The sequence below is a fragment of the Sebastes umbrosus genome, chromosome 13 (assembly GCF_015220745.1).
Source record: "Sebastes umbrosus isolate fSebUmb1 chromosome 13, fSebUmb1.pri, whole genome shotgun sequence".
In the NCBI taxonomy this organism is placed as follows: Eukaryota; Metazoa; Chordata; class Actinopteri; order Perciformes; family Sebastidae; genus Sebastes; species Sebastes umbrosus.
In genome coordinates this window covers 6,758,679-6,782,460 of record NC_051281.1, presented here as the reverse complement: position 1 = coordinate 6,782,460, position 23,782 = coordinate 6,758,679, and the positions used below count along the sequence as shown (strand labels likewise).

The window sequence follows — 23,782 nt, the reverse complement described above, 5'->3', positions numbered from 1 at the left end:
ATTAAAAACTCAACCTGTATTCTTTCATGCACAAAGAGAAGAAAAAGACAGAAGGTGTAGAAGAAGAAGAAGAGGTCACTGAAAGAAACAGTGTCATTGTTTAGCAGCAGCTTTACAGGCTTTTTCCTCCGTCATAATGAGAAGAGTAACAGCAGCAGCAGCGGTAATTATAATAATAAAGTCAATATTTATTAGAACAGAAGAGACGTGAAGCCAAAGAGGAGCTAAGGGGAAGTTGTTTGAGCAACTAAACTCAATGTAGACGACTGTTCCAGAAGCAAAACACAAAAACAAAAACACAAACCAACGGAGAGGCACATGACTGGGCAGCAGAGACCAATATAACTAAAACATACATGATTAGCACATTCCACTGATGTAAAATGGCAAAGTAGAAACAAGGCAGTGTGAGGGTGAGAACATTCAACACCGCTCTAAACACAAAAGCTGCTCGAGGGCTCAGAGAAGAACTGTAGGTACATATAAATACATCCAGTTCAGTCAACATGTCTGCACACATGTTATGACGCTGCACACACACACACATGTAAACACACTTATAGGTATGTGATCAAACATTGTTTAGATGGGTTTGCATGTGTGGAAGTAGCTGTCTTCAGTGGACTTGGATAGAAAAGAGAGTTTCCTCCCCTGAGAGTGAACCGAATGTGCTCGATCCAAATTACAGCGTGCCAAAGCAGTGTGTCATCATAAGCCCCAATTATTCAACATTAATTACATGCTGCTCTCAGGAGTGCGTAGAAAAGTTTCCATGAGTGAACATCCACAACCATCGACAGCCAGGAATGACAAAGTTTGTCATTCTACTACGGCTTTTACACTTCGCATTAAAGGGACAGTTCATCATTTCCAACCAATTTTAGAAATATAGTTTTTTAATGAATTGGGTGAACCAAGCATTTACAGTTTGCAAACCTGGCAACCCTACCACGAAGACAGCACTTAAGAGACGCAACATGCAGTCACTGTAGCAGTCACTACAATGTCTCTTTTTAAGAATTAAAAGTTGGTGGAGTCACTGGAGGGTGTCTTTTTTCCTCTTTTGATGGAGCTAAGCTAGCAGTTTCCCTCTGCTTTCAGTCTTTGTGCTAAGCTAAGCTAAACATGGCCTGGACATGCAAAGATGACACCATGATGGTTAATCAAAAATGCAAGAGCTCCAAAGACAAATCATTGACTTTACATTAGATAAGCAGGGATTCAACACCATGCTCACTAGATGATGAACCCTGGTGGTTTCAAATACTCAATGAACTCTGGCGCTGCGCTCCGGTCAAACATCCACTTTGTGCACAAGATACATAATAATTTAACCCACATATTGTTATAAAACTTCCTGATGAAATTCATAATTTCGCAGTTGTTTTACCCCCTCTGTTTAAGCTTTATGTATCTATAGAAAAACAGCAAAAAGAACATAATTACTGGCCAAGATCCATGCGATCATCGCTTAGCTGTTGCTTCAGAACCATGGACAGCGCTGTTTGTTGTGTGTAGGTGCGTCAGCTAGTTCAGTTTCTTTGTCTGCTCGCTTTTCATGGTTGTAAATAGAACTTTCAGCCCTTATGCTATTTTCTCCACATTGTCTTGATCCACAGACAGAAAGGAAATGATGAGAGAGCGAGATAGAGAGCTCCTGACTATGCATAATGGAATTGACACACAGGAGTTTCATTTTAGAGCATGTTGCGTCAAGAACAGTCATTAAAAAATTATATATACCTAAAAAAAACAACTGCAGGATTGCAGGCCAGGCGCGAGGCCCTGTGTGGCCGCACACTTCGCTGACGCTGCTGTATGTCAAACATCAACAATACTTCTTCTGTGTTGTTTCCAGGAATTCTTTTAACGATTTGAAAAGTTTATAAATGTCCCAATTACACAGGAATTATACATGGAGGGTTTTTGAAGGCTGATTTTTTTCAAATTCTGATTTCTCCAGCAAAAATCTGATAAAATTTTAATAAAGTAAGAGGGATTAATTATGATTTTATTATGTCTCTCCGTCCTGGGAGTGTGGAGAAGGTTTGGAAACAGCATTTGCAGTAAATCGTTTTTAGGGGCAAATCAAAAACTTTCATGATGTGGTAGAAAATCCTGGTTACGACACGTCTTCGAGTAACACATAAAAAAAAGAAATAAATCAAGTACGATATTATCTTTGCACCTGCATATCGTCAGGTAACATATGCTTGTGTAAAACATTTACATCTATCTAACTAATTCCACTGTTTGTTAAAATAATCATTTCAGTCTTTGTGCTTCATGCATGTTTTAAAAAAAACAAATTCTGTTTTTATCATACTAAACATCGTTTTGCCTGGATAACGGTCAATTAAAATAACAATAGAATGGGACTTTTTCTTTTTCACTGAGACGACACTGAACAAATCTACTGTCCTTCTTCCACCATGTTTAGATACAGTGTATTATATAACATGTTAGCTATTGTATTTGCTATAAAACCACCTCAGAGCCTGCAGTCATCTCTTTATCTCTGTTCTGTAACCTGCCTGTTACTCCATTGGCCCCCTCCCCACTCTTATTTTGGCATTTTCCTTCCACATCTTGACCTTTTGCCCTGCTGTCTCACATCTGGCCAGCAGAGCCTGATAATGGCTCTGCCCTTTTGTTTGCATCTGTTTCATTCTGTTCCGTCTGGTCATGCGAGAGAGGAGAAGGCTGATGATGTGAACGCCTGCCTGCCTGCCTTCTGCTGCAGCTCGTTTTTTTTTGTTCAGGCCGCTTTGTGCTTCGCTCCGCAGCTCAGAGACACACAAAAAGACGAAATCTCCCCTATCTCATGCAATTGAGCACAAATGGATGAGCAAAGCACTGGCTATTTTCCACTTGGGACTTTCTATCTCGCTTTCTGTCCAGATCCCTTCCTCATCGAGCGAGGAATTAGAGGTTATTTTTGCTCAGGGCGACTGCCTCATCAAGGCGGCCGCGAAACCAGCGTCTGAGGACTTTCCGCTGTTATATAAGACTTGTTACACCCGCCCTACTTCTCAGAGTAAAATGTGAGCTCAGATTAGTAAAGCCTAAGCTGTGTCCCGAGCCTGTCAGAGGGCTTTAGCGCTAATGGAAATGGACTCCAGAGCAACAGAAAGCAGAATTTCCTCAGCCATATTTGATCTATTTAACCTTTCCTGTCTGTCGTTTGTTTCTATGGCATTAGGTCTGTTCATCATATCTGGTAGGAGGTCTAGTGAGGGTGATGTCAATGGTGTGTCTTGCTCGTTACCTTTAAACACAAAGTACTTTTCTATCGCAGTACATGCAGATTCGATTGTCCTTGGAATAAGGACAAACTCCACAAAAACCTTTTAAAGAGTAACTTAACAGCAGGCTATAAACTATACTGGTGTGCTCTGTTGCACCTGTAACCCGTCATGGTGTCACTCCCAGGGCGTCAAAAACTGACGCTTGGGCAGTGACCCACAGCATCTTGATACCCACGCACCCTTTAGCGTCTGTATGAGACGCCCCGGGCTTTCAACTAATTCCAATGTAAACCCATCTGCGTCATTATTAGACGCTCAGAGTCATGAATGTAGTATTTAGAGCGAGAACTCCACTTACTGACACAAAACGCTTGAATAGAAAATCCAAATAAGACAACTTCACAGCATCTGACTGACAGGTGATCTACAGAGCAAATAAAAACAGATTTGCCGTGTTTGTCTTCATTTGGGATTATTTGTTTCTGAATAACTTCACTAGAGGCAGCACTTGTGTTAAAACTGAAGAGATGTGGATTTGGTTTGTGAGTGAGTCACAGAGGAATCCAGGGAAGAAACGGAGCCTATAATCTTTTAAGTAAATCTCATCCGACACAGCTGTCCGTCCAAAGAAAGACGACAAAACCTGTGAGTATTTGATGCCTTGGTGTTTGTCTTCTGTCTGTCATACACCCGCTAAGCCAACCACAAGGGAGAAAAGAGAGAAGAAGGCAGTGATGGATAGATGGTGGGGTTATAGTCTTCAAAGTAAAAAAGAGGAAAGACATTAACCGGCTGACTGACATCAAAAGCTTAGAGAGGGAGAAAATGAACCCAAATCTGTGCCTCTAAAGAGCGGAGGTGGGACTGGAACAGGAACGGAGCTCGGAGCTGGCAAACTGGGGGACTCGGCAAGCTTCCACCGAGCTCAGACCGGTACACTCTGTTCCCATAGGTCCTCTTTTTGTCACCGTTGCCTCTAGAGACCAAAGGACCAAAGGCTAAGAGAGGCTTTACCATGAGAGGCATTGACTACCGAGCAACTGAATTACAAAAGCTCTGTCCTGAGTGGAAAGAAGGGGGAAAGAGTGGAGGTTGCTTCATGCCAAAAGCAAACTGTTTGAATGTTCAGCTCAGTTCATCTTAATTGCCCCTCGAGGGGGAAATTTGGCTTACAGGAAAACACAAACGCAACATACAAGAGGACATGGGACATTAATCACAACAGTTACAGCAAATAACCAAGTAAAAAAAGATGCATCTGTCTGTTAAAAGTGCCGAGGCATTGTGATGGTAGCCATGGTAATGTCCTGCTGAGAAGTGCAGTCAAGTCAAGGTTCAGAGCAAATTAAGCACATTTATTGGAACAAAGGAACATTGAAACCTATTGCTTTTTTTACCCTGGGGGACCTGTATCTCCGCAAAGAGGGGAGAAGAACGCGTTGCTTCAAAAGTGGATGGTCAGAGCTGGCTGAGATCGACCGTGCCGTACGCAAAACATGTCTGTCATAAATATCTGCTAAAGAAAGCTGCTGCCAATTATTTTGCTTTAAGATTCCCATACCAAGAAATCAACCAGAAGGTTAAAATGAACTCAATAAAGGATTTATCGTGTGACGAGGTTTGCACATCAAACAGATACACTTATATGTCATTTCCATCTCATTTCCAGTAATCTGATGGCACAAACAGTAAATGGGATTTCAGAATTACGACGAGGAATAATTAAGAATGTGTTAATCCTTTTTAAAGGATTAAGAATAACCTCATCAACACATCTAGATTACTGCTGGAGAAATCAAATTACTGTACAAAATTTCACGGAAATTCATCCATTAGTTGTTGAGATATTTCAGTCTGGACCAAAGTGGTGGACCGACAGGCCGACGTTGCCATCCCTGGAGCCGCGCTGCTATGTTGGCTAAACACAGGACGGTCTCCAGAGCTTCCTCAAAGATGTAGCTACTGCCGAGGCGAGACAGCTCCAGACTGATCCAACAAGATGCTACATGTACTCCTTACAAATGCTGCTAAAATGTTGAAAATACAAGTTCTGGCTTGTTTTGTGGTGCTGAACGGACAGTTCCTGTTAAGTAACTTTACATATTATTTTTAATTTGGTGGTGCTCTTTGTCGCTGTAATTGAACCTTTGCTAAGCCCCACCTCTCGAACGCAGACTGGCCAATCATCAGCCAGCTCCGACTAAGGTCCGACAACTATCGGCTCTGCTCCAAAGACTCTCGTGCAATCGTTTCAGATTTCTTCATTTTCAGGCTGGTTTTGTGGATTTTGAGCTAGTCACGATTTAACATTGTGTAATAGTGATACTCGTTACCTGGAGAGGTTAGAAGGAGTTATATATTTCTAAAACACATCATTAACTAGGAAACAGTGTTTCAAACAGGAAACACTAAACGAATGAAAATAAGGAATATAACAGAAAACCCCAAAACCTAGAAACCAAAATCCTCTAGACAAAATCAGAGGACACTAAAAAGATAAACACAAGATAGTCTAAAGTCTCGACAAAGTCTTAACAAAAAATCCAAGGCCCTTAGGGAACAGCGCCGGACCGAGACACTATCTTTATCTTTTGAACCTGTTTTTGCTGATGAATCAGTTTGATATCCTGAAATCGTGTAGTGTAGACCTTTTTGTCTGCTTCTCTCTGAAATCTCTTTTTTGTTTTCCCAAAAATGAGATATTATTTATGCAGTTAGTGACAGTGTGGGCTCCATTTTACTGTGACTCTGACAGCTTGACGGAGGGGCGGGGCTTAGTGAAGGGTCAATTGAGGTGTTTTTCGTTACAATAGTACCACTGAGATTAAAGGAGGTGTTGGGGGACAAAATTTACAGTCATTGTTCTGTGCAAAAATATATACCAAAGTTGATCTGAAGATAATATGAGGCTTAAGGACGTGGGTATCTTCCAAAGTTATAGTCTCTCTAGTGCAACATTATTTTCCTCCCAGATAGTGTTTCCTTGTTGAGCAGCAGGGGAGGATTAGTGACAGTTGGAGTCATTGGAAGCATGTTAGGAAGAGATATGTTAATGTCCAGTATGAACATAGGGAGGATTACAGTAAGCAAACACTGTTCCAATGTTTACATGGACACCTGACAACTGTTTTAAGACAGACTTGATTGTGTTTTACGATGACAAACCCTGACTACGTCACTCTCCCCCTCTATGGTAGCTGTGTGGCATCTTTCTAAATCTTTTAATAAGTACTGTACTTGTTGCTGTTGGCGACAGTATTGGCACCTTTTGACTGGTTTTCATAGTGCAGAGCAAAATGGAACAAAAGTGATTTTAAACCAACGCACATGAGGGTTTTGGAGGAAATATATTTATCTGACCTTCCAGCACAATGAATAAAGAACAACCACCATTTCTATTTGCGAGTTCCCTGTTTACAATTCATGTTTGCCAATTAGCTAAAGTTTCTCTCTAAAGGAGGTTACTCAACTTTTCACACTGCAGTAAATTTAACTCAACTGATTGAGATTATTTCAGCCTCCAAAGCAGCTCAGCCACAGACAAATGTTGACATTTGCCAATAACAAATAGAGTCTAAACCTGCTGTATGCTGACCAGAGTCACAGTCTAACAAACTACTGTGTGCTTTCACCTTAAAACGATCAATTGTATTTCAAAGTGTCATTGATTTCTTCAGGGAAAATAAATGAATATCTCCAAAGAAATCACCAAAATATACAGCAACCATCTGCTAAAGGGAGCCAATCACAATAATTATCTGTGTTTTAAATGATAGATATCAAAGAGAAGCCCTCAGCTGTACCTCTTCAACTATCCTGGGTGCAAATTCCAGTCAAGTGAAACCCTAAATTATTCAAGCTTTTTAATCCAGTGAAAAGAGTGTCAGGAGGATTGTGTAAGGTGAGAGAGCGCATCAGTCTGTCAAGTTTATTTTGACAGCTCATCCCCGGGGAACGCACGACAAAAACAAAGACGAGGACGGGGAGAAACAAACCAAAACTGCACAGCAGGAAATGGTATATTTGCCTTCTGTATTTTCATGTATAATAGATAGGAATCAAGCCCTTTGTCCACAGTCACCACACAGCCACACTGGTTAGGCTAATCCCAAATTTCCCAAGACACTTGAAATGTTTGTTTTAGGCAAATAGATTTGTAGAACAGAGCTGGATCTCTAAATCATCACTGGGCCACCTGGCAAGACTAACACACCAGCCAAAACATATCAGCATTTGGCTGGTAAGCTGAAAAGTGTTTGACATGCTCAGTATGCCCCCCTCATATCAGAGATGTGACTGTACTCCCTCACTGGGTAAAATAACAGTGAGTCAGAAGAGAATAATCCTCACAACAACGCTCATTATGTGTCGCAAAATGAGATTCAGAAAATAATAACAAATTCTGGAAGGATGGAAGGTTTCTGGGGTCGTTGTTTGACAAGATACATCTTTTTAATGTTGGATATTTTTTTAATTATCCTCTGGCAAAAACAAACTAAGAGTCTGCAGCCATGCCAGCAGCTCTGTGAGGCTGTACTTAAACACACTGGTGTATTAAATGCTAGGAATGGCAGCATGTTCACACTGACAACGCTAACATGTTGATGTTTAGCAGGTATAATGTTTACCATGGTCACAATCTTAGCTTGGCATGTTGGCATGCTGACATTTGCTGATTAGCATTAAACACAAAGGATAGCTGAGGCCGATGGGAATGTCATTAGTTCGGCAGGTATTTGGTCATAAACCAAAGTAATGGACACATTAAATGTTTAACCTGGTGGTGCTAGATGAAAGGCCAGAGGATCACCAGAATGATTACATTTTATCCTGAGGGGAACATGAATGTCTAAACAATCCTCCCAATCCATAGATATTGAGCAGTGGGCTACCTCCTGTTCTGAGAAGTGGTGCCAATGCTGACGTGTCTTAAACTTGCATTCTCTCTAATAGCCAGCAGGGGGCGACTCCTCTGGTTGCAAAAAGAAGTCTGATTGTATAGAAGTCTATGAGCCTACTTCTCACTTGATTTAATACCTCAGTAAACATTGTAAACATGAGTATATGGTCTCAATCGCTAGTTTCAAGTCTTCTTCAATACAGCATGATGTTCATTTAGTAAATTATGGTCCCATTTAGAGTCAAATAGACCATAAAGCAGGAGATGCTTTGGGGCTTGGCTACCTTTTGATTGACAGGTCTCTACCACATCGTTTTCTGGTCTAGGAGTTGTTCATGTTTTTGTCTCAGAACTCTTTCACAGTGTGTTTTCAGTTCATGAAAGTTAATTATAACCTTTTTAGTCATCTAAAAAAGTCTTATTCAGCATTTGGCACCCTCTCGTGTCATGTCTGGTTGTAAAAAAACAACATGGTGACCGCCAAAATGCCAAACTCAAGGCTTAAAATGGGCAGTCCACAAACCAATGGGTGACTTCACGGTGACTACGTCCACTTCTTATATACAGCCTATGTTCTAAGTCAATTTTTTTATAAATGTATACTTCCTGCTGCGAGAGTGCGCTAATCCTTTACTGCTACATCAATGGAATTTGCAGTTGCTTTTACCTTAATTATCTTATTTGTACTATATTGTCACGTATCGTCTCAAGAGTCTGATATATGATGTCATTACTAAAATGACCACCTGTGATCTCAACTGTCATTTCATGCACGAGCGTCCCGGACCTCATTAATGACCCCATTAATAATCTAATCTGCAACCACAAACTAATCTGGGACCTCATTAATAACTATTCACAGCCTCATCTCTGGATTTCCCCTATAATCTTCTTTTTGACATAAATAATAACCTCTGTGATATTATCGTCATGCCCTCTCACCCCGAGACAATGCTGTGTTTGATCTCCGAGTCAGTAAACGAATGTGAAACGCCGCGGCCGCGCAGCAACATGAGAGAATAACTGCAGCGTGTGTTTGTGTTTGGCGTCGGCGTGGCTAATGACTTCTTTTGTCTTCTCATTAAAGAGCGGGGTAGGCGAGTAATAAGCACCGGGGGTCGTTCTTTTGGAAGCGCTCTCTTCCTTCTGACTAATTTACCGCCGCTCGTTTTCATGCAAATGAATTTGCTACTTAGGGCTTAAAGCTCCTTATGTGAGCAGCGGCTCGTGACATTTCCAGAGACACAAAGGGAAGCTCAGGGAGGCAGAAGAGCGAGGATCAGCTGGAAATGGGCAACAGTGAAGGACAGTGGAAGGTGTGTGTGTGTGTGTGTGTGTGTGTGTGTGTGTGACAGACAGATACACAGAGAAAATGAGGGCGAGCAGAGAGGAAACAGTCAGCTTCCTGAAGCTTCCTGAAGCTGACTGAGAGAAGCATTATTCAGCAGTCACCTGAACCACCAGGAGAGTGACAGCAGTGTTCAGATACAGAGGAGAGAAGAGCTGCAGGTTAAAAGTTATTGTTCCCGACTGTTAATTCCTACTTTAAAGATTTATTAGCCACGCTAGTATCACGGTATTAGGGATGGCAATGTCAGTCTGTCTGTCAGTCTACTCTTTTGGTTCAAACTGAAATATCTCAACGACTATTGGATGGACTGCCATGAAATGTCTGTACACACATGAATACAACTGACTTTTCCTCTAGCGTTGACATAGGTGGTTGAGAGTGAAATATCTTGACAGCTGCTGGATGGATTGCCATGGAATTTGGTGCAGATATTCAAGTTGGTAAAAGTTTCACTCAGTTACTTGATCGATTGGCACCAAACATTGTACAGATATCATATTGACCCGTAGCAACATCATGAGGTTGACTCTCACTTTATGATATTATCGTTGTCGTGCCGTGTCACCCTGAAACAATGCTGTGTTTGAGTCAGTAAATGAATGTCAAACATGAGAAAATAACTGCAGCGTGTGTTTGTGTTTGGCGCTGCTGTGGCATTGTTATTGCCATTTGTTGTCTCAATACAACATATAGTAAATCCCAGTTAGGACCTGAATTGTGATGTAAAACAATGACCCTGGTCAATGTTCGTGCTATCTACTTATACATTAGACTCAGGTACATTATTTTAAGGTCGAAAGGTCTTTTTCAAAATTTGCCTCAGTATATCACTTCTATTCTCAAATATAAAACCTGCTTAACCGTAGTTACCCCTCAGGTAAAGACTAAACTTCCACTACTTTGTACCTCATAAATCAAAGGAATTACAGAGGATTTTAAAACCTGAACGTCTCATCCCACTGAGCGGTTATAAACCTTCTTATTTCTCTCGGCTGTACTCAGGTCTGTGTTGCAAAAGAGTTCTTTATCTCGGTGAGATTACCTGATTAAATAAAGGTTACAAATATAGGCCTTATGCTTTTTATTTCTTATGCAACGGCAGAGTGCAGAATATGTTTATGTGGCACATTGTTGCCCTGAGGCAACAAAACAAACATCTGGTGGCTGCTGGGACGGAGCCCTGCATTATTAACTAATAGAGGGGTCTGGTGTCCAAATGTAAACCACAGGGTGCAGACATCCTCCCAACAGGCTGGGAGGTGGTGGGTTGGGTCCAACAGCAAGTTTTCTGCTCACTTTGTCTTTTCCTGCTTCTTTCATTTTATTTTACATACAGATGTTTTTTTGTATTAAAGTTTTATTGCATCCACAATGTCCTGTGGCCCCTTTCATTCAGCCTGCACTGGTTTTGCCACCTTCTTTGTGCAGCACTCCAAACAACACCTGAACACCTCCATGCTGCTCTCCATCTGCCCACAGAGTCACACATGATACGACTGAGGTCACACAATTAAAACAGCTGATCTAAACAGTGGAAATGAGAGTGACCTGAAGCTTTAAAAGGATTTTCGTGTGATTTCTTTTCTTCATGCTATCATTTTGAGCCTGCAGAGAGACTGAAGCCTTAAACATGCAGGCAGGTGCAGTTTATTTGGTCAGATAACAATTCAAAGACTTTGGGGGGAAAAAGAACTGTGTTCCTGTTGCACTCGAGTCAGCAACACACCACATGCCAACTCAATGAAGCCCAATAGCAGTGTGACTCAAAGCTTACCGTAGAGAATTGTCACCATGGAGACCGGCATGACCAGGATGCCTAGGAGCATGTCAGCGACTGCCAGAGACATCAAGAAGTAGTTAGTGGCGTTCTGCAGCTTCTTCTCCAGGGAGACCGCCAGGATCACCAGGATGTTGCCCATGACCGTGACGGCGATTACGACTAAAATCAGAAGCGCCGCCCAGTTCTTCTCCACCGCCATCTCTTGTTGAGGACACTGAGACCCGTAAATCCTGCCAACCTCCTCGCCGTAAACTCCTCCGACGTTACGATAAGACCAGTTCCCCAACTGAATGTCAACGCCATTACGGACCGTGTCACTCGCGTGACAACCCGAGTTTGTCACGTTATTGATTCGCAGGGTGTTATCCTCAAATCCTCGTGGCGACCAGGTGTTGGCCTCCAGAGTGGTCACGGCTCTGACGGTGTTGGAGATCAACTCTGACACGTTGCCACCACGCAGGTTCATGGTGGCGGCTCAGGAACGCCGTCACAGCCAGAGACAGAAACGCCTCAAGAATGCTGCCTGGAAAATAGGTCAGAGTGGAGGAAGAAAGAGGGAAAGTCTTGTCATCATTTACTCACTCTCTATTTCCTTTCCCCAGGTGAATGCCATAAATATAACACCATTCATCAGCCGGGTAATGAATTATATTTCAATATGTGCTGTCAGTTATTCACTCCATGATCTCAGAGGATACTCTAAAGCCTTGAATCGTCTGTCAAAGGATCAACAGGTGATGATCTTCCCCGTGCGGGGAAACAAAAATAGCAGACTGCTGAATTCAGCACAACAAAAAGAGCAGCTGTTCACTCTCAAAGGACAATGTTGAACGGATCAAAATTAAATCGCTTGGTTTTTAGTCCCACAGTACTGGAAAAAAAACAAACAGAAAGAAGTGTTCCAGTTGGGCTCTGATCGAAATATTCCAAACAAAATGTTGGAGGAATTTTGTCTCACATGTTTTCAGTCATCTTTTTTTGGGGGAAAAACTCCTCTCATCTTCTGATTATAGAATCCATTTGAAGCTGCAGCGATGGGGGACACAGTTGCAGGTTTCTCATCCTTGAAGTCTGCGCTCATGATAAAAACATTAGGCCCATCTGAAGTCTCGGATCTTACAAATCTGAATTTCATCTCCCCAAAGTCTCTGTTTCTTTTCAAACAGATGAAGCTTGACCTTCAATCTTTGGTTTTCATAATGCAAACAGCCAATAATGTACAGGGCAAAAGCACTAATCTGTGCATTTTCATCCTTAAAAGACTGAATTGACACATAACTTATATCAGTTTGACGCAGACCTGAAGAGGTATCCTTTGTCAAGGTGGGGTTACCCTACCCTACATACCTGCACAGACGTAATTACTGCGTGTGTGTGTGTTCATGAGTGTGTGTGGAAATCCTCGAGTGTCCTTGCCGCCTTGTCTCAACTCATCCCTGCACCTGTGATAGTGCGTCGGCAGCCGAGAGAGATTGATGATGAACATGATGATATTTGACGTGTGTGTGTTACCCAAAGACACCTCTCTAACTTTCTCCTCTCTTTGCTCTTCACACACTCAGCTTGGCGATAAGAAAGTCCTGACTCGCAGAAAAATTATTCCTCTTTTCCAAAAGCAGTGTCAGCTCTCCAGAGATCTTAAATATTTCTTTTGATTTGTCCTCCTCCTGCTTGCATAAGGGCTCAGTGGAAAGTGTCAGTCACTCTCCAGATCCTCCACAAACCAACGCAGGTCTGGTTCCGTATTCCTTTTAAAACCTTCATCTTTCCCTCTCAGGATATTTCCACATCTCTTTCCTAAAAGAAAACAAATAAAAGAAGAAGAAGAAGAAGAAGAAGGAAATCTCTTGTTCCTCATGTAAACCATCAGCACACAGAAGAGGTTTCATGTGGATTTCAGGTTTCCGGAAAGAGTCGGTAAGTTGTTGAGTCGTCTTCAGTGATGATCAGGAGCTGAATGATTTTCTGCTTTCACTCTCCTCATGCTGCTTCTCACATTCAGCCCCTCTCTCTCTCTGCAGCTCTCTCACTCTGCTCTCTCTCTCTCTCTTTACCCAGGGTTTCTCTCCCTCGTACCGTATTGGCTCTGTCTCTCTATCTTAAGCGTCTCTCGTTCTCTCTCACATTCATTGCATCCCTTTCTCTCTTTTGCTGAATCTGTAAGTCCTGTTCTCTCTGGTTTTTCTCACTCCTTAAGTCAGCTGCACTCTCTGAACCTCCCTGAATCTCTCTCTCTGCCTCTCTAGTCAAGTTTCCTTCCACATGTAGGGCACATTTTAACAGAATTTCAAACAAAAAATTCTGCAAAAGAAAAAGGCTCCATCATCTCTCATCACTGTCGCCTCATTAGTCAAGTTTCCACCCAAATGTAACTCAAATTTTGACTGAATTTCCTGAAAAAGAAAATGCAAATGTGATTTTTGGGGGACACACTCAAGAGAAATAGGCTGTAAATACTGATTTTATATTAGATGGAATGCCTATTTGCTTTACATTCATCAGCTGGACACAAACACCACTCCAAATGACTGATCATGTTGCTCTGTGACTGCTGGATGTGGAAATAAGCAGCTGTTTTATAACCATATCAACTTTAAAGGTGATGATATGTCAGTGTGTGTGTGTTAGTGTGTTTACAGCTTGTTTCTGCTGCCCTCAAGTGGCCAAAAAATCAGTTAATGCCGCTTTAATATAATACTCACATGCCATAGTGGCCCTTTTTGGGACTGTACAACTGAAACATACTTTAAAAACAGTTTAGGTGCCATGACAGCAAAGGCTTAGGAACTGCTAGAAGAGCTTTATCTGCCAACCTAGGGCTAAATCCACACTATTACGTTTTTGTTTTAAAACATATAACTTTTGGTATGTTTATGTCTAGCGTCCACACTACTCTGGCGTTTTCAAGCCCCTAAAGAGACGTTTGGAAACGCTGCTAACCCCGTTGTAGTTTTAAAACTCCAGGGTTGTGTTTTAATCCTGACAGTCGGAAATGGAGACCTTTTAAAAATGATGACGCAGACACCCACGGTCAAAGAAAACAAACAAAATTGACCATCAGTAGTTCATTTCAGTTACAAGCGTAGCTGACCTTGTTGTCTATGCAGTTGTTGAGGCATGCTATTATTCGAGTGCTTTGCATGAATTCCCGTGTCCAGCGCTGCTTCCTGTTTACACCGGCACGCACATGCCCAGTGTACGTGAATGTTCATATGGTGATATGTGTTTTCAGGCGTGGTAGTATGGATGTAGATTAATTCGTCTGGACGGAGATTGTTTTGAAACGGCGTTAGCCTCAGAGTCTCCCTCCACTGTGGCTCAGCAAGGGAACGCAGCAGAAAGAACACAAAGGAAGTTTTATTAAAAAGATCATGACCTTGGAAAATACTCATATGCACGTCTGTGACATTTAAGCAATGAATAACTCACGCTTATTATGAAATACTGGCTGGGGCCTTTATTCACCTCAACTGTAACCCCACTGTGCGCCTTATGCATTTAAGTCACAGAGATAAGCATCTGAAAAATAAATATCCCGTGATCTTTGACAGTCCAGATGGTTATATCTGTTACTGCTTTTCAATACAGTTTAACTCTACTGTTTACCTGGTGATGCATCAAAAAATAAAATAACTGCCACCATATATCATAACTTTATTTTTGTTGAAAAGAGAATATGAGAGTATGACATGATCTGATATAATCAGTGAAGTGGAAATGTTCGTTAATCTGAATTCACCATGTGACCCCGACCTCACAGCCTCTATTTGTTTGTTGTTTATGATACCTGTAACTGACTGTAATGGAGGCGTTGAAGCTCCATCTAATGATGACCGGAGACAAACGGATTGTGCTTTTGTATCTGAAGACATAAGCCGGTGAAAACCTGCAGGAGCTCTTGTTTCAGCTACAAACTTTCTGATATTGAAATCATGTAATATCTTGGCTCAGCTGACATTTTCCTTTCATTTCCCTTCAGGTGAAGTAAAAGCTGTTTTATGCTCCGGAACAGCTGCTGAAATAAAAAAGCCGTCATCACACAGAAGCTCTTCAATGAAGCAAATCACAATGAAGATTATAAAACATTTCCTCTCTCTCTCTCTCTTTCTCATCTTCTTTTGCTGAACCTCTTCCTCTCTGTGACTCACACTTAATGTGTTCGTTCTCTGACGTAACACAATAATGTGTTCATGTCTTTATTTACCAATAATATTTCTGTATTTTTAAAGAAGAGAACATTGGAAAAAAATTACAAAGTAGACATTCAAGAAACAGGATTCTAGTTAGAAAAGTGTTTTTTGCACACATAGTTTATGTTTTACTAATTGAAATAAACTGCTATTCTTCATTTTTTCTCAGTTCATGTTTCACTCTGAAGCGAATTTGGGGTGAATTTTTCATGTCAAGTTCAACTTTGGAGAATTTTGATCTGAATATTTGCGCCGTTGACCGCCTTGACAGAGCCGACATTTGAGGAGATGGAGAGCTGGAAAGTCCAAAAGGGAGAAAGCTGAGTTTGGCCTTTCATATATTTTGAATTTGCACCTTATTGTTATTGTTATGAGACTTTTATATTTGCACTCTTCCCACTTTGTATTGCAACAGCTGCGCAGAAAACTCTCAGGATGAATGAAGTTATCTTATCTTATTAGCTGTATTGCACCATTCCACTTTATTTATCTTTCCCTGTCACGGCATAAACTGCTCCACAAAGGGGGAATGCTTTGCAGACACTTATGAATACAAATCTTGACATGAATGGTGAAGCTGCCTCTGCTGATGAATTAAGATGTTTCAGTTTAAAACTACATCAGGGACATTAGGTGTCCAGTGTGACTCAGACTGGATGAATCAAACGGTCTGACTGTGTGTCTCTCTCTCTCTCTCTACCTCACGCTCCCTCTCAGTCAGGAGGGTAATTACTGTCTCCCTGAGACTCAAAGTGTCTCTTACACTCTCCATCATTTACTGAAACTCCTCTTTCTAGCTGACTGTCTGTCAAACTCTCTCAAGCTCCATCTCTCTCCATTTCCATTTTCTGATTTGTTTCCTGTCTGTCTCTGTTTTGCAGCGACAGCAGGAATCACACCATTAAAGAGCCTCTCAAAAAACACTTTATTGATGAATCAATCAGCCAAGGTCATGGCACTATTAACACTATTTGACACTGTGTGTGTGTGTGGGTGGATGTGAACAAGAGAGAGAGAGAAAAGTTACACTACATTTGGATAGAAAGTTGGCTAATGATACCAGTGTCAGATTTACTACCTAAAATTGATTGCCATTTTTAAAACAGTGGGTCTTTGACAGCGGTAGAAGAAGTACTTGTTTACTTAAAGGTGCAGTGTGTATGATATGGTGCACTTAGCAGATTGCAACCAACTGAGACCTTATTGAACTTCTCCAGTGTGCCAAGCATGTAGGACAGCTATGGTGGTCAATGTGAAAACATGAAAATACAAATGGCCCTCTCTAGAGCCAGTGTTTGGTTTGTCTGTTCTGGGCTACTGTAGAAAATGGCCAGCTCTGTGAAGAGGACTCGCTCCGTATGTAGATATATGCGACTCATAAGGTAATGAAAATACAAAAAATATTTGTATTTTCAGGTGATTATACTCTAGAGAAAACTTTCTGCCAATTGATCCCCCTAAATATTACATGCTGTTTCTTTAAGAAAAAGTAGTAATACAGTGTAGAAATCCTCTGTCCAAGTAAAAGTCCTGCATTCAAAATAGTATTACGTTTTAGCAAAAGCAAAAGGCAAAAACAACCTCAAGTGAACGTACAAACTTTTTCCGCAAACTGAAGACGTTTAATCGATTGGATTGTGGTCTCCATACAACTTTTCTAATGCGATGCTTCAACCTTCGAATAAAAATATGTGAATGGAAACACGGCTAAAAACTACTATAGAAAGGTGTTGACAGAGTGTAAATATACTGAACAGCTACAGAAATAGAATAAAAAACTGGGTTTGATTTCATGAAAATCTCAAGGATTATGACTTTAAATAGATGCTGAATCTGTACTCTATCTTCTGTATGGATGAGAAGAATGTCTCTCATTCAAGAGATTAGCATTCAGGATAGACGGCACACACACACACACACACACTGACCTGCCTTGTAACATCAAGAGAAGAAGGGAAACAGAGATAAGCAGGAGGGAAAAGGGGGGTGAAGATAATTTAGCAATAGATGGACAGCAGAGATAAATGTTTAGAGTCAGCAGGAGAGAGAGGAGATAAAGAGGGATGAAGAAGAGTTTGTCTGTTATCCTTCAAACATAAACAACTAAATCCTCCAAACACACACTACATGTGCACACAATGAAACACACAATAGATGCACTTTTAGTGTTTCTTAAATATTCTTTAGATTTGCAGAGTCAGAGAGAGAGACAGAGAGGACAGAGTGACATTTTCATCACATTATTTAAAGTCTCCATGCCTTGGAGTGAAAACCTCTATGACTACTTCTGTTGATTTTCATATTTTGACTTCATCTTAAGGATTGCATGCTCTCATTGTTGAAGGAATCCTTCAGCCCTCCGGCACATGAAGTCCTTTCAGAGCCTCAGTGGATAACGTGAAGAATGCAAACTGAAAGCTGTGTTTCTCTTCGTTCCTGGAAAGCTGAAATTTGGCAGACATCTGTTTGTTTTATCCCAACATATATGTACTGTACCTTAGCGGTGTGTTGTCAGTAGAGTCAAATATTACTGTCAGTATCTCAGCTGGAAAAATTTCTAAATAAAGCTGCTCTATGATATAATTTCAAATATATATAATATATTTATTGTGTTCCCATGATGCTGTTGAATACATCGTCAAAACGACAAGTAAATAAACACAAAACTTTGTAACGTAAATATGCACATTGCAACCAATCACATGACATTCATGACCATTGCCTGGCAACTTTTATACATAAGCTGACCATTAAAACTCCACGGAAGATTTATTGCAGGACTGTTGTTGTCATGGTCCTGAGGTTTTTGTTAGTTTGTTTCCTGTTTTAGTTTGAGAGTCCTCTCCTCTTGTGTATTGTCTGGTTTTACTTCCTGCCTTGGTTAGTTTCCCGCCTTTTTTGATTGTCTACCTCACCCTGATCAGTCTCACCTGTCCCTCATTAGTCCTGCACTCACCTCACCTCCTGCTCACCTGTTCTCCCTGCACCGTGGCAGTTGTATTAGACTGCATTAGGTGTACCTAATAAACTGGGTTACTGAGTGTATCTGAAGCACACTATGGCCTGATGAAGGATGCAGATACTGAAGGCAGCGAATGGAACCAAAATATTATTGTATTAATTGGGACACATTTTTCTTCACTCCTTCCACCATCTGAAAAGTTTAAATCTGTTTGATGAATTTCTTTTAAAAAGATAGAGAACATTTTGCCAACTCTCTTCTGTCTGTGTGTGCACTGCCGTTAATCAGCAGCTTCCCCCTCTCAATAAAAAAACATTACAGTCATTAGTGTAATACACAGAGTAGAAGACATTCTCCATTATGAGCTGCTCATTTCCTCAACATCACACCGGCGACCTGCGGTAGGAAATTGCTTTTGCAACGTAAATGACACAATCTGAATCTAAATGATGTTTGCAGCGTAAAATGCATCACCAATCAATTCTGAATGAGGAGGCTTTTATATTGTGGCTTCCTCACAGAGATGAAGGGGTGGAGAGAGGCTGGTCTGTGTGTGCTATAAATCACTTGGAGCTCCGTTTTATGTGAACTTCCTCATGAAACGGCTAACAGAGAGCTATTTGATTCCGAGTATTTATGTTTCCTGCAAAAACAGGTAGCAAGGGAGCGACTTTTTGCAGACACTGATTGGCTTTTAACGGCATTTAACCATAATGGTACCACTGTAGCTGAGGTCAAGGGAATTAATCATGACACCGTTATAAAATGATTTTACTGTGTAATAAATCTTAATGACCTTTTAATAACCAGTCCAAATTGTACCCCTGTAATTAAGGTCAAGGAAAATATTCATGACACAATTATAATGGTCCGATCACAGCCAATATCAAAACAACCATCCACATATGAGAGTTCCATGTCATGTTTACTCAAAAAGCTGAATAGTTTCTTATGGCAATCATTCAGATTTCAGTCCTGGTTGATATGGCGACATCCTTCTCACTAGTGGGAACAGCAAATGTGGTTCCAGAATACTGGGGGAAACAAAACAAACTATTTTATGTAATAAAGAAGTCAGACAATAATTGGTCTTTCCATCATTCTGTGAGCAACCGGGATCTGACGTTATGCTGCACGTGGCACGAGTGTGTGAACAGCTAAAATCAAAGTATTTGGTTACCTCGCTCTGCAGGCAACTTCATCTAAAGGTCTTTACACAACGGGGGGTGTGACGAATAAACAACAAGAAAATGTGAAATACTCACCTGCTGCCTCAAGCCCCCAAGAAGAACACCGGGCTTTGAAGTAAATTTCCGTAATGGCCATACGGAGAAATAACAACTTCCGTGTCCGTCACGTGATGCCATGGAGTCCAAAAAGACTTTTTCCCATAGATTTACATTGGGAAAGAGACGTCTGTAACTCAGCCTTCCTCCGTTCATGTGAATGAGATCCAGAAAGAGGCTGGACCGCGGGCTGGGAGGCGGAGTTAAAGGAAACACTATTGCGCCTGCTCTGTGGGCCCAATAGATGCAGAAGTTTGCCGAAAGATCCGAGTGCTTGGCAGTCAACCCATTTTGGCTTCATGCGCCCCTTAGAAACGTTCAGCCCGCCTCCAACGCTGTATCCAGTTTTCTTTATACATCCATGCACTGCATTTGTCAAGGTTGAATGAAGTTTGCCGTCTTGGTTCGGACTACGGAGGCTCCATATAATCCTTATAAATAAAGGCACAACTCAACATGTTCTGCACAACGTGATTGGTTTATGCCGTTATCTGCAATGCGAAAGCTCAGAAAAATCAACCTTGTTCCGGAAAAAAATGATGTCGCTTTTTTGCAGCGTAATATTCAATCTGATCGCGTCAGTTCTATGAATCACATTCTCCAGTTAAACTTTCATTCAAATCATATCAATAATTCAAGCTGATCACCTTAATAGTTTTGAATCAGGACCTTCAGTATTGGGATCAAGTAGCTATTAGAAAACAAAGGTGACCGATTTAGTAGCATCAGCTTTCAGTGTGTCACATATTTAAAGTGTCAGACACTCAACATTAAAAGATTTGGATCGAGATCTGGGCCGAAAGAACTTGATTGGAACATCCCTATCTACATCCCTATATTAAAGGCTACATGATGATTTAAGAGTAACAGTCTGTCTTAACTCGACCTTGACGTTAGTTCTCCAGTAGTCTCACATACCAACTACACAATGCTAAAGAAAGGTCTGGCTCCTCGCATTATCATTCTGCTATAGGGGGGAAAAACACTCTGGCTTGTTTGCATTTCTTTAAACCAATCACAATAATCTTGGGCGGCGCTAAGCCCAGGATGCAGCGACGATGCCCTTGCAAAATAGATGCAGATAGTGAAAGGGGAGGAAAATGCTGGCTGAAATATGCGGCCAATGGCAGACTTATACCCACTGTCTACATCAGAGTCAGACTAATTCTCCAGTATAAGTCTTTATTTCTCATCTTTGGCTTTTCACATTTTTCTTTTTACATGTGCATATATGTGCAAATGATATTTACAATCATCTCCTTCACTCTGCAGCCTGAAGTCTCAGCCAATTAGAGCTGTCAGTCAGTGGAAATGCTGACGGTACGTTTACCTCAGTGACGGGAACACACTCGTTTGAACTGCACTAACTCACACACACATTTATATTAGGGCAGAGTGTACATTATGTATGTGTTGGCAAACATTTGCTCTGTATTTGGCAGATCCTCGATCTGGCGGAGGTTTGAACACAGCTATAGAAAAACAGTTTTTGAAATATTGACCAAACATTTTGTTTTATTTGCTCTGTTTTTCATTAATACAGTTGTGTATTTGTATTTAAAGGCAGCTGAGTTTCCTCTGCTGCTGAATAGCCGCAGTGTATTGGCCTGATTTAAACACCTTTTAAAGTTGATTTAATGAGTTCTTGCAGGAGAATAAACGCTGGAAGGAAGTCATCCAAGCTTCACATCATCAGCATGACTGCCAAGTCATGAGTCATTTTAAAAAATGGTACAAAATACCAACAATGGGACTGTGTCCTGCATTAAAATCTTGTTTATAAGGCTTTTTAGCTCTGCAGGTTTCCTGGAGTCCAGGCTGAAATGCATGTAAATAACATTTCGGTTTGATTCCTGCAGGAGAACTTTGATGCATGGCTGTGTCTAGTATTGACTATTAATATAATGTGAGAATAAAAACTATGAACCAAAGCTGCTCAGCTTCAGTGTGTATACATGTGTCCTGAATCCTCAAAACCAAAAATCTAAATTCAGTTCTTCGGTAAATGGTTTAAGCTGCGGTCACACCGCAGGACTAACCGTCAGTCACTCAGTCAGTAGCATCTCTCTACTGTTCTGTTTACTTTCCTCTGGTATTTTGTTCGTAAAATAAATCCCTACGAGTTACCAAACTCTTCAGCTTAGCTCGGTTAGTTTATTCAAAAGACGCATTTGTATCATCACTTCCTCCATAACTGTCTGCAAACTATTCTGCTTTTGTGGACGCTTTTATTCTGACAGAGGAGACTAAATAAAAGTTTTTGGTGACAACACAGCTAACAAGCTATGATAGCTTCCTCTATTTTGGACTATCCGGCTCTCTGTTCCCTCAAAGGTCAGCAGTCAAGACAGCTCGCTGTAGGTCAATGGTGTAAATTAGCCTGTCAAAGTTCACCAAAGATGAAGTCTGTTAGAACATTTGTGCTATGAGCTGGTTGAAAAGTCCGTCTCCGACTGACTCAAGCGTAAGCTGACTGACTTTAAAACGGAAACCCTATAAATGGGTCTTAAATATGCACTTAATGGCTACATTTATGATGTTGTGATAAAAGAATAAGGATTAACCTTGGTGAACTTCGAGATGCGAATTTGCACTGTTGACCTACAGCAAGCCGTTTTGACAGAGCTGAGCTTTGAGGGAATGGAGAGCCGGAGAACTTTTCTTTAACATCCTCTGTCGGAGTATAAACTGTTAGACACGCTTGATATTGAGTAGATGAAAGTCTCACCTCAAGTAGCTGCTCTGGAGCTTTCGATCATATCACACAATCTTCCTCAGCAGATGAAGTCTGTTTCCAAGGATGCCGAGGAAGATCAGCATGGAGCTTGTGGGGAGATTGTTTAGTCAACATTTGATATTTTTTTGTGACTTGAATATTCAAATGATATTTATGTGTATTTGTGCTTGTAAAGATCATTATAAGTCAGACATTTGATAAACATAAAACGGAAATTAAACATTTGCCAGTGTTGTCTTTTAAGAGATTTCGTTAATTAGTTAATGTGCATGTTTGCATCATTGATACATACTGAATGTGTGTTTGAGTACTCCTGCAGATATAAGCCTATAATGTAAGCAGAGGAAACACCCAGAAGAACAAACTCATTTCCTCTCACACGTAGACACAAATGTGCAAACACACTCAGTCACAGAGAGAGGATGAGTCAACAATCAGCAGTGGGGAACTGTTAATACTGAGCTGACACCACGTAAGTCCTTAATTCTGCCTGAACACGTCACAGCCAGCGCCGTTTATGTGACAGCGAGATCCGCCAGGCTGTTGACTGACTCAGACTCGCCGCCACTAAACTCACCTGAGCAGGTCCTCAGACGGAGGTAAGAGCTGAGGAAATGTATCAGAGAAAGAGGCTGAAATATTAACTGTGTTTGTACCAAACTCTTTCTTGGTAAACAGGATTCAAAGAGCAGATTCAGTTTGTGGACACTGTGGCAGACTTGACTCAGAGGAGAAATCTTGTTTCCTCTGCTGAGTTTTCTGAGTCAACATCTCAGAATGAATCATCACGAATGAGGCTGATCTCAAGGCCTATCTTTTTCCATCGATGCCTGTTGGCTTATTTTACCTCGTCGTGCACCTTATTTGTAACGTTAGTCTGTTTTTTCTGCGTCTCTCCTGTAGAAGTCAAATTTGACTTTCTGTGACAAAAACGTCATAGTTAGGTTTAGGAAAAGATCGTGGAAGGGGTGTAACTTTAGTATAAAAGTTACGTGACAAATAAATCAATGTTGACTTCTTTTTTCACACAGGACATGAACACCAGTCTCCCGGGCGAAAGTCTGTTTTTTTCTTACCCATCCATCCCGACCTCCCTATGCGACGTTCCCCGTTTGTTATACTTGTTCACAATTTGGGTTAAATACAAATTGATTATATGGGATATACTGTATACGAATTACAGTGCATTAACTTTTAGTAGGTATAGCTACAAATGGTGTATGAGACCAGCCTGTCTGATTTAAAGTAGTTATGTTTGTTCTTCCACAGAAGAAGCTTTTTTTTTCCAACTTCATTGTTCAGAAAGTCATCTGTCTTCTATTTTATTT

At 41.0% G+C, this 23,782-nt stretch overlaps 1 protein-coding gene across 1 annotated transcript in view; it reads right to left on the bottom strand.

Annotated features, from left to right (window-relative positions):
• The window catches only part of htr2aa (5-hydroxytryptamine (serotonin) receptor 2A, genome duplicate a), a 56,770-nt gene extending 43,373 nt beyond the window's left edge, over positions 1-13,397 (bottom strand). Inside the window, exon 1 of the mRNA XM_037789512.1 lies at positions 11,274-13,397. Coding sequence (XP_037645440.1) covers positions 11,274-11,745 — 472 coding nt within the window. The 5' untranslated portion in view covers positions 11,746-13,397. The remainder of the gene's footprint in view (positions 1-11,273) is intronic.
• Positions 13,398-23,782: the final 10,385 nt, after the last annotated feature.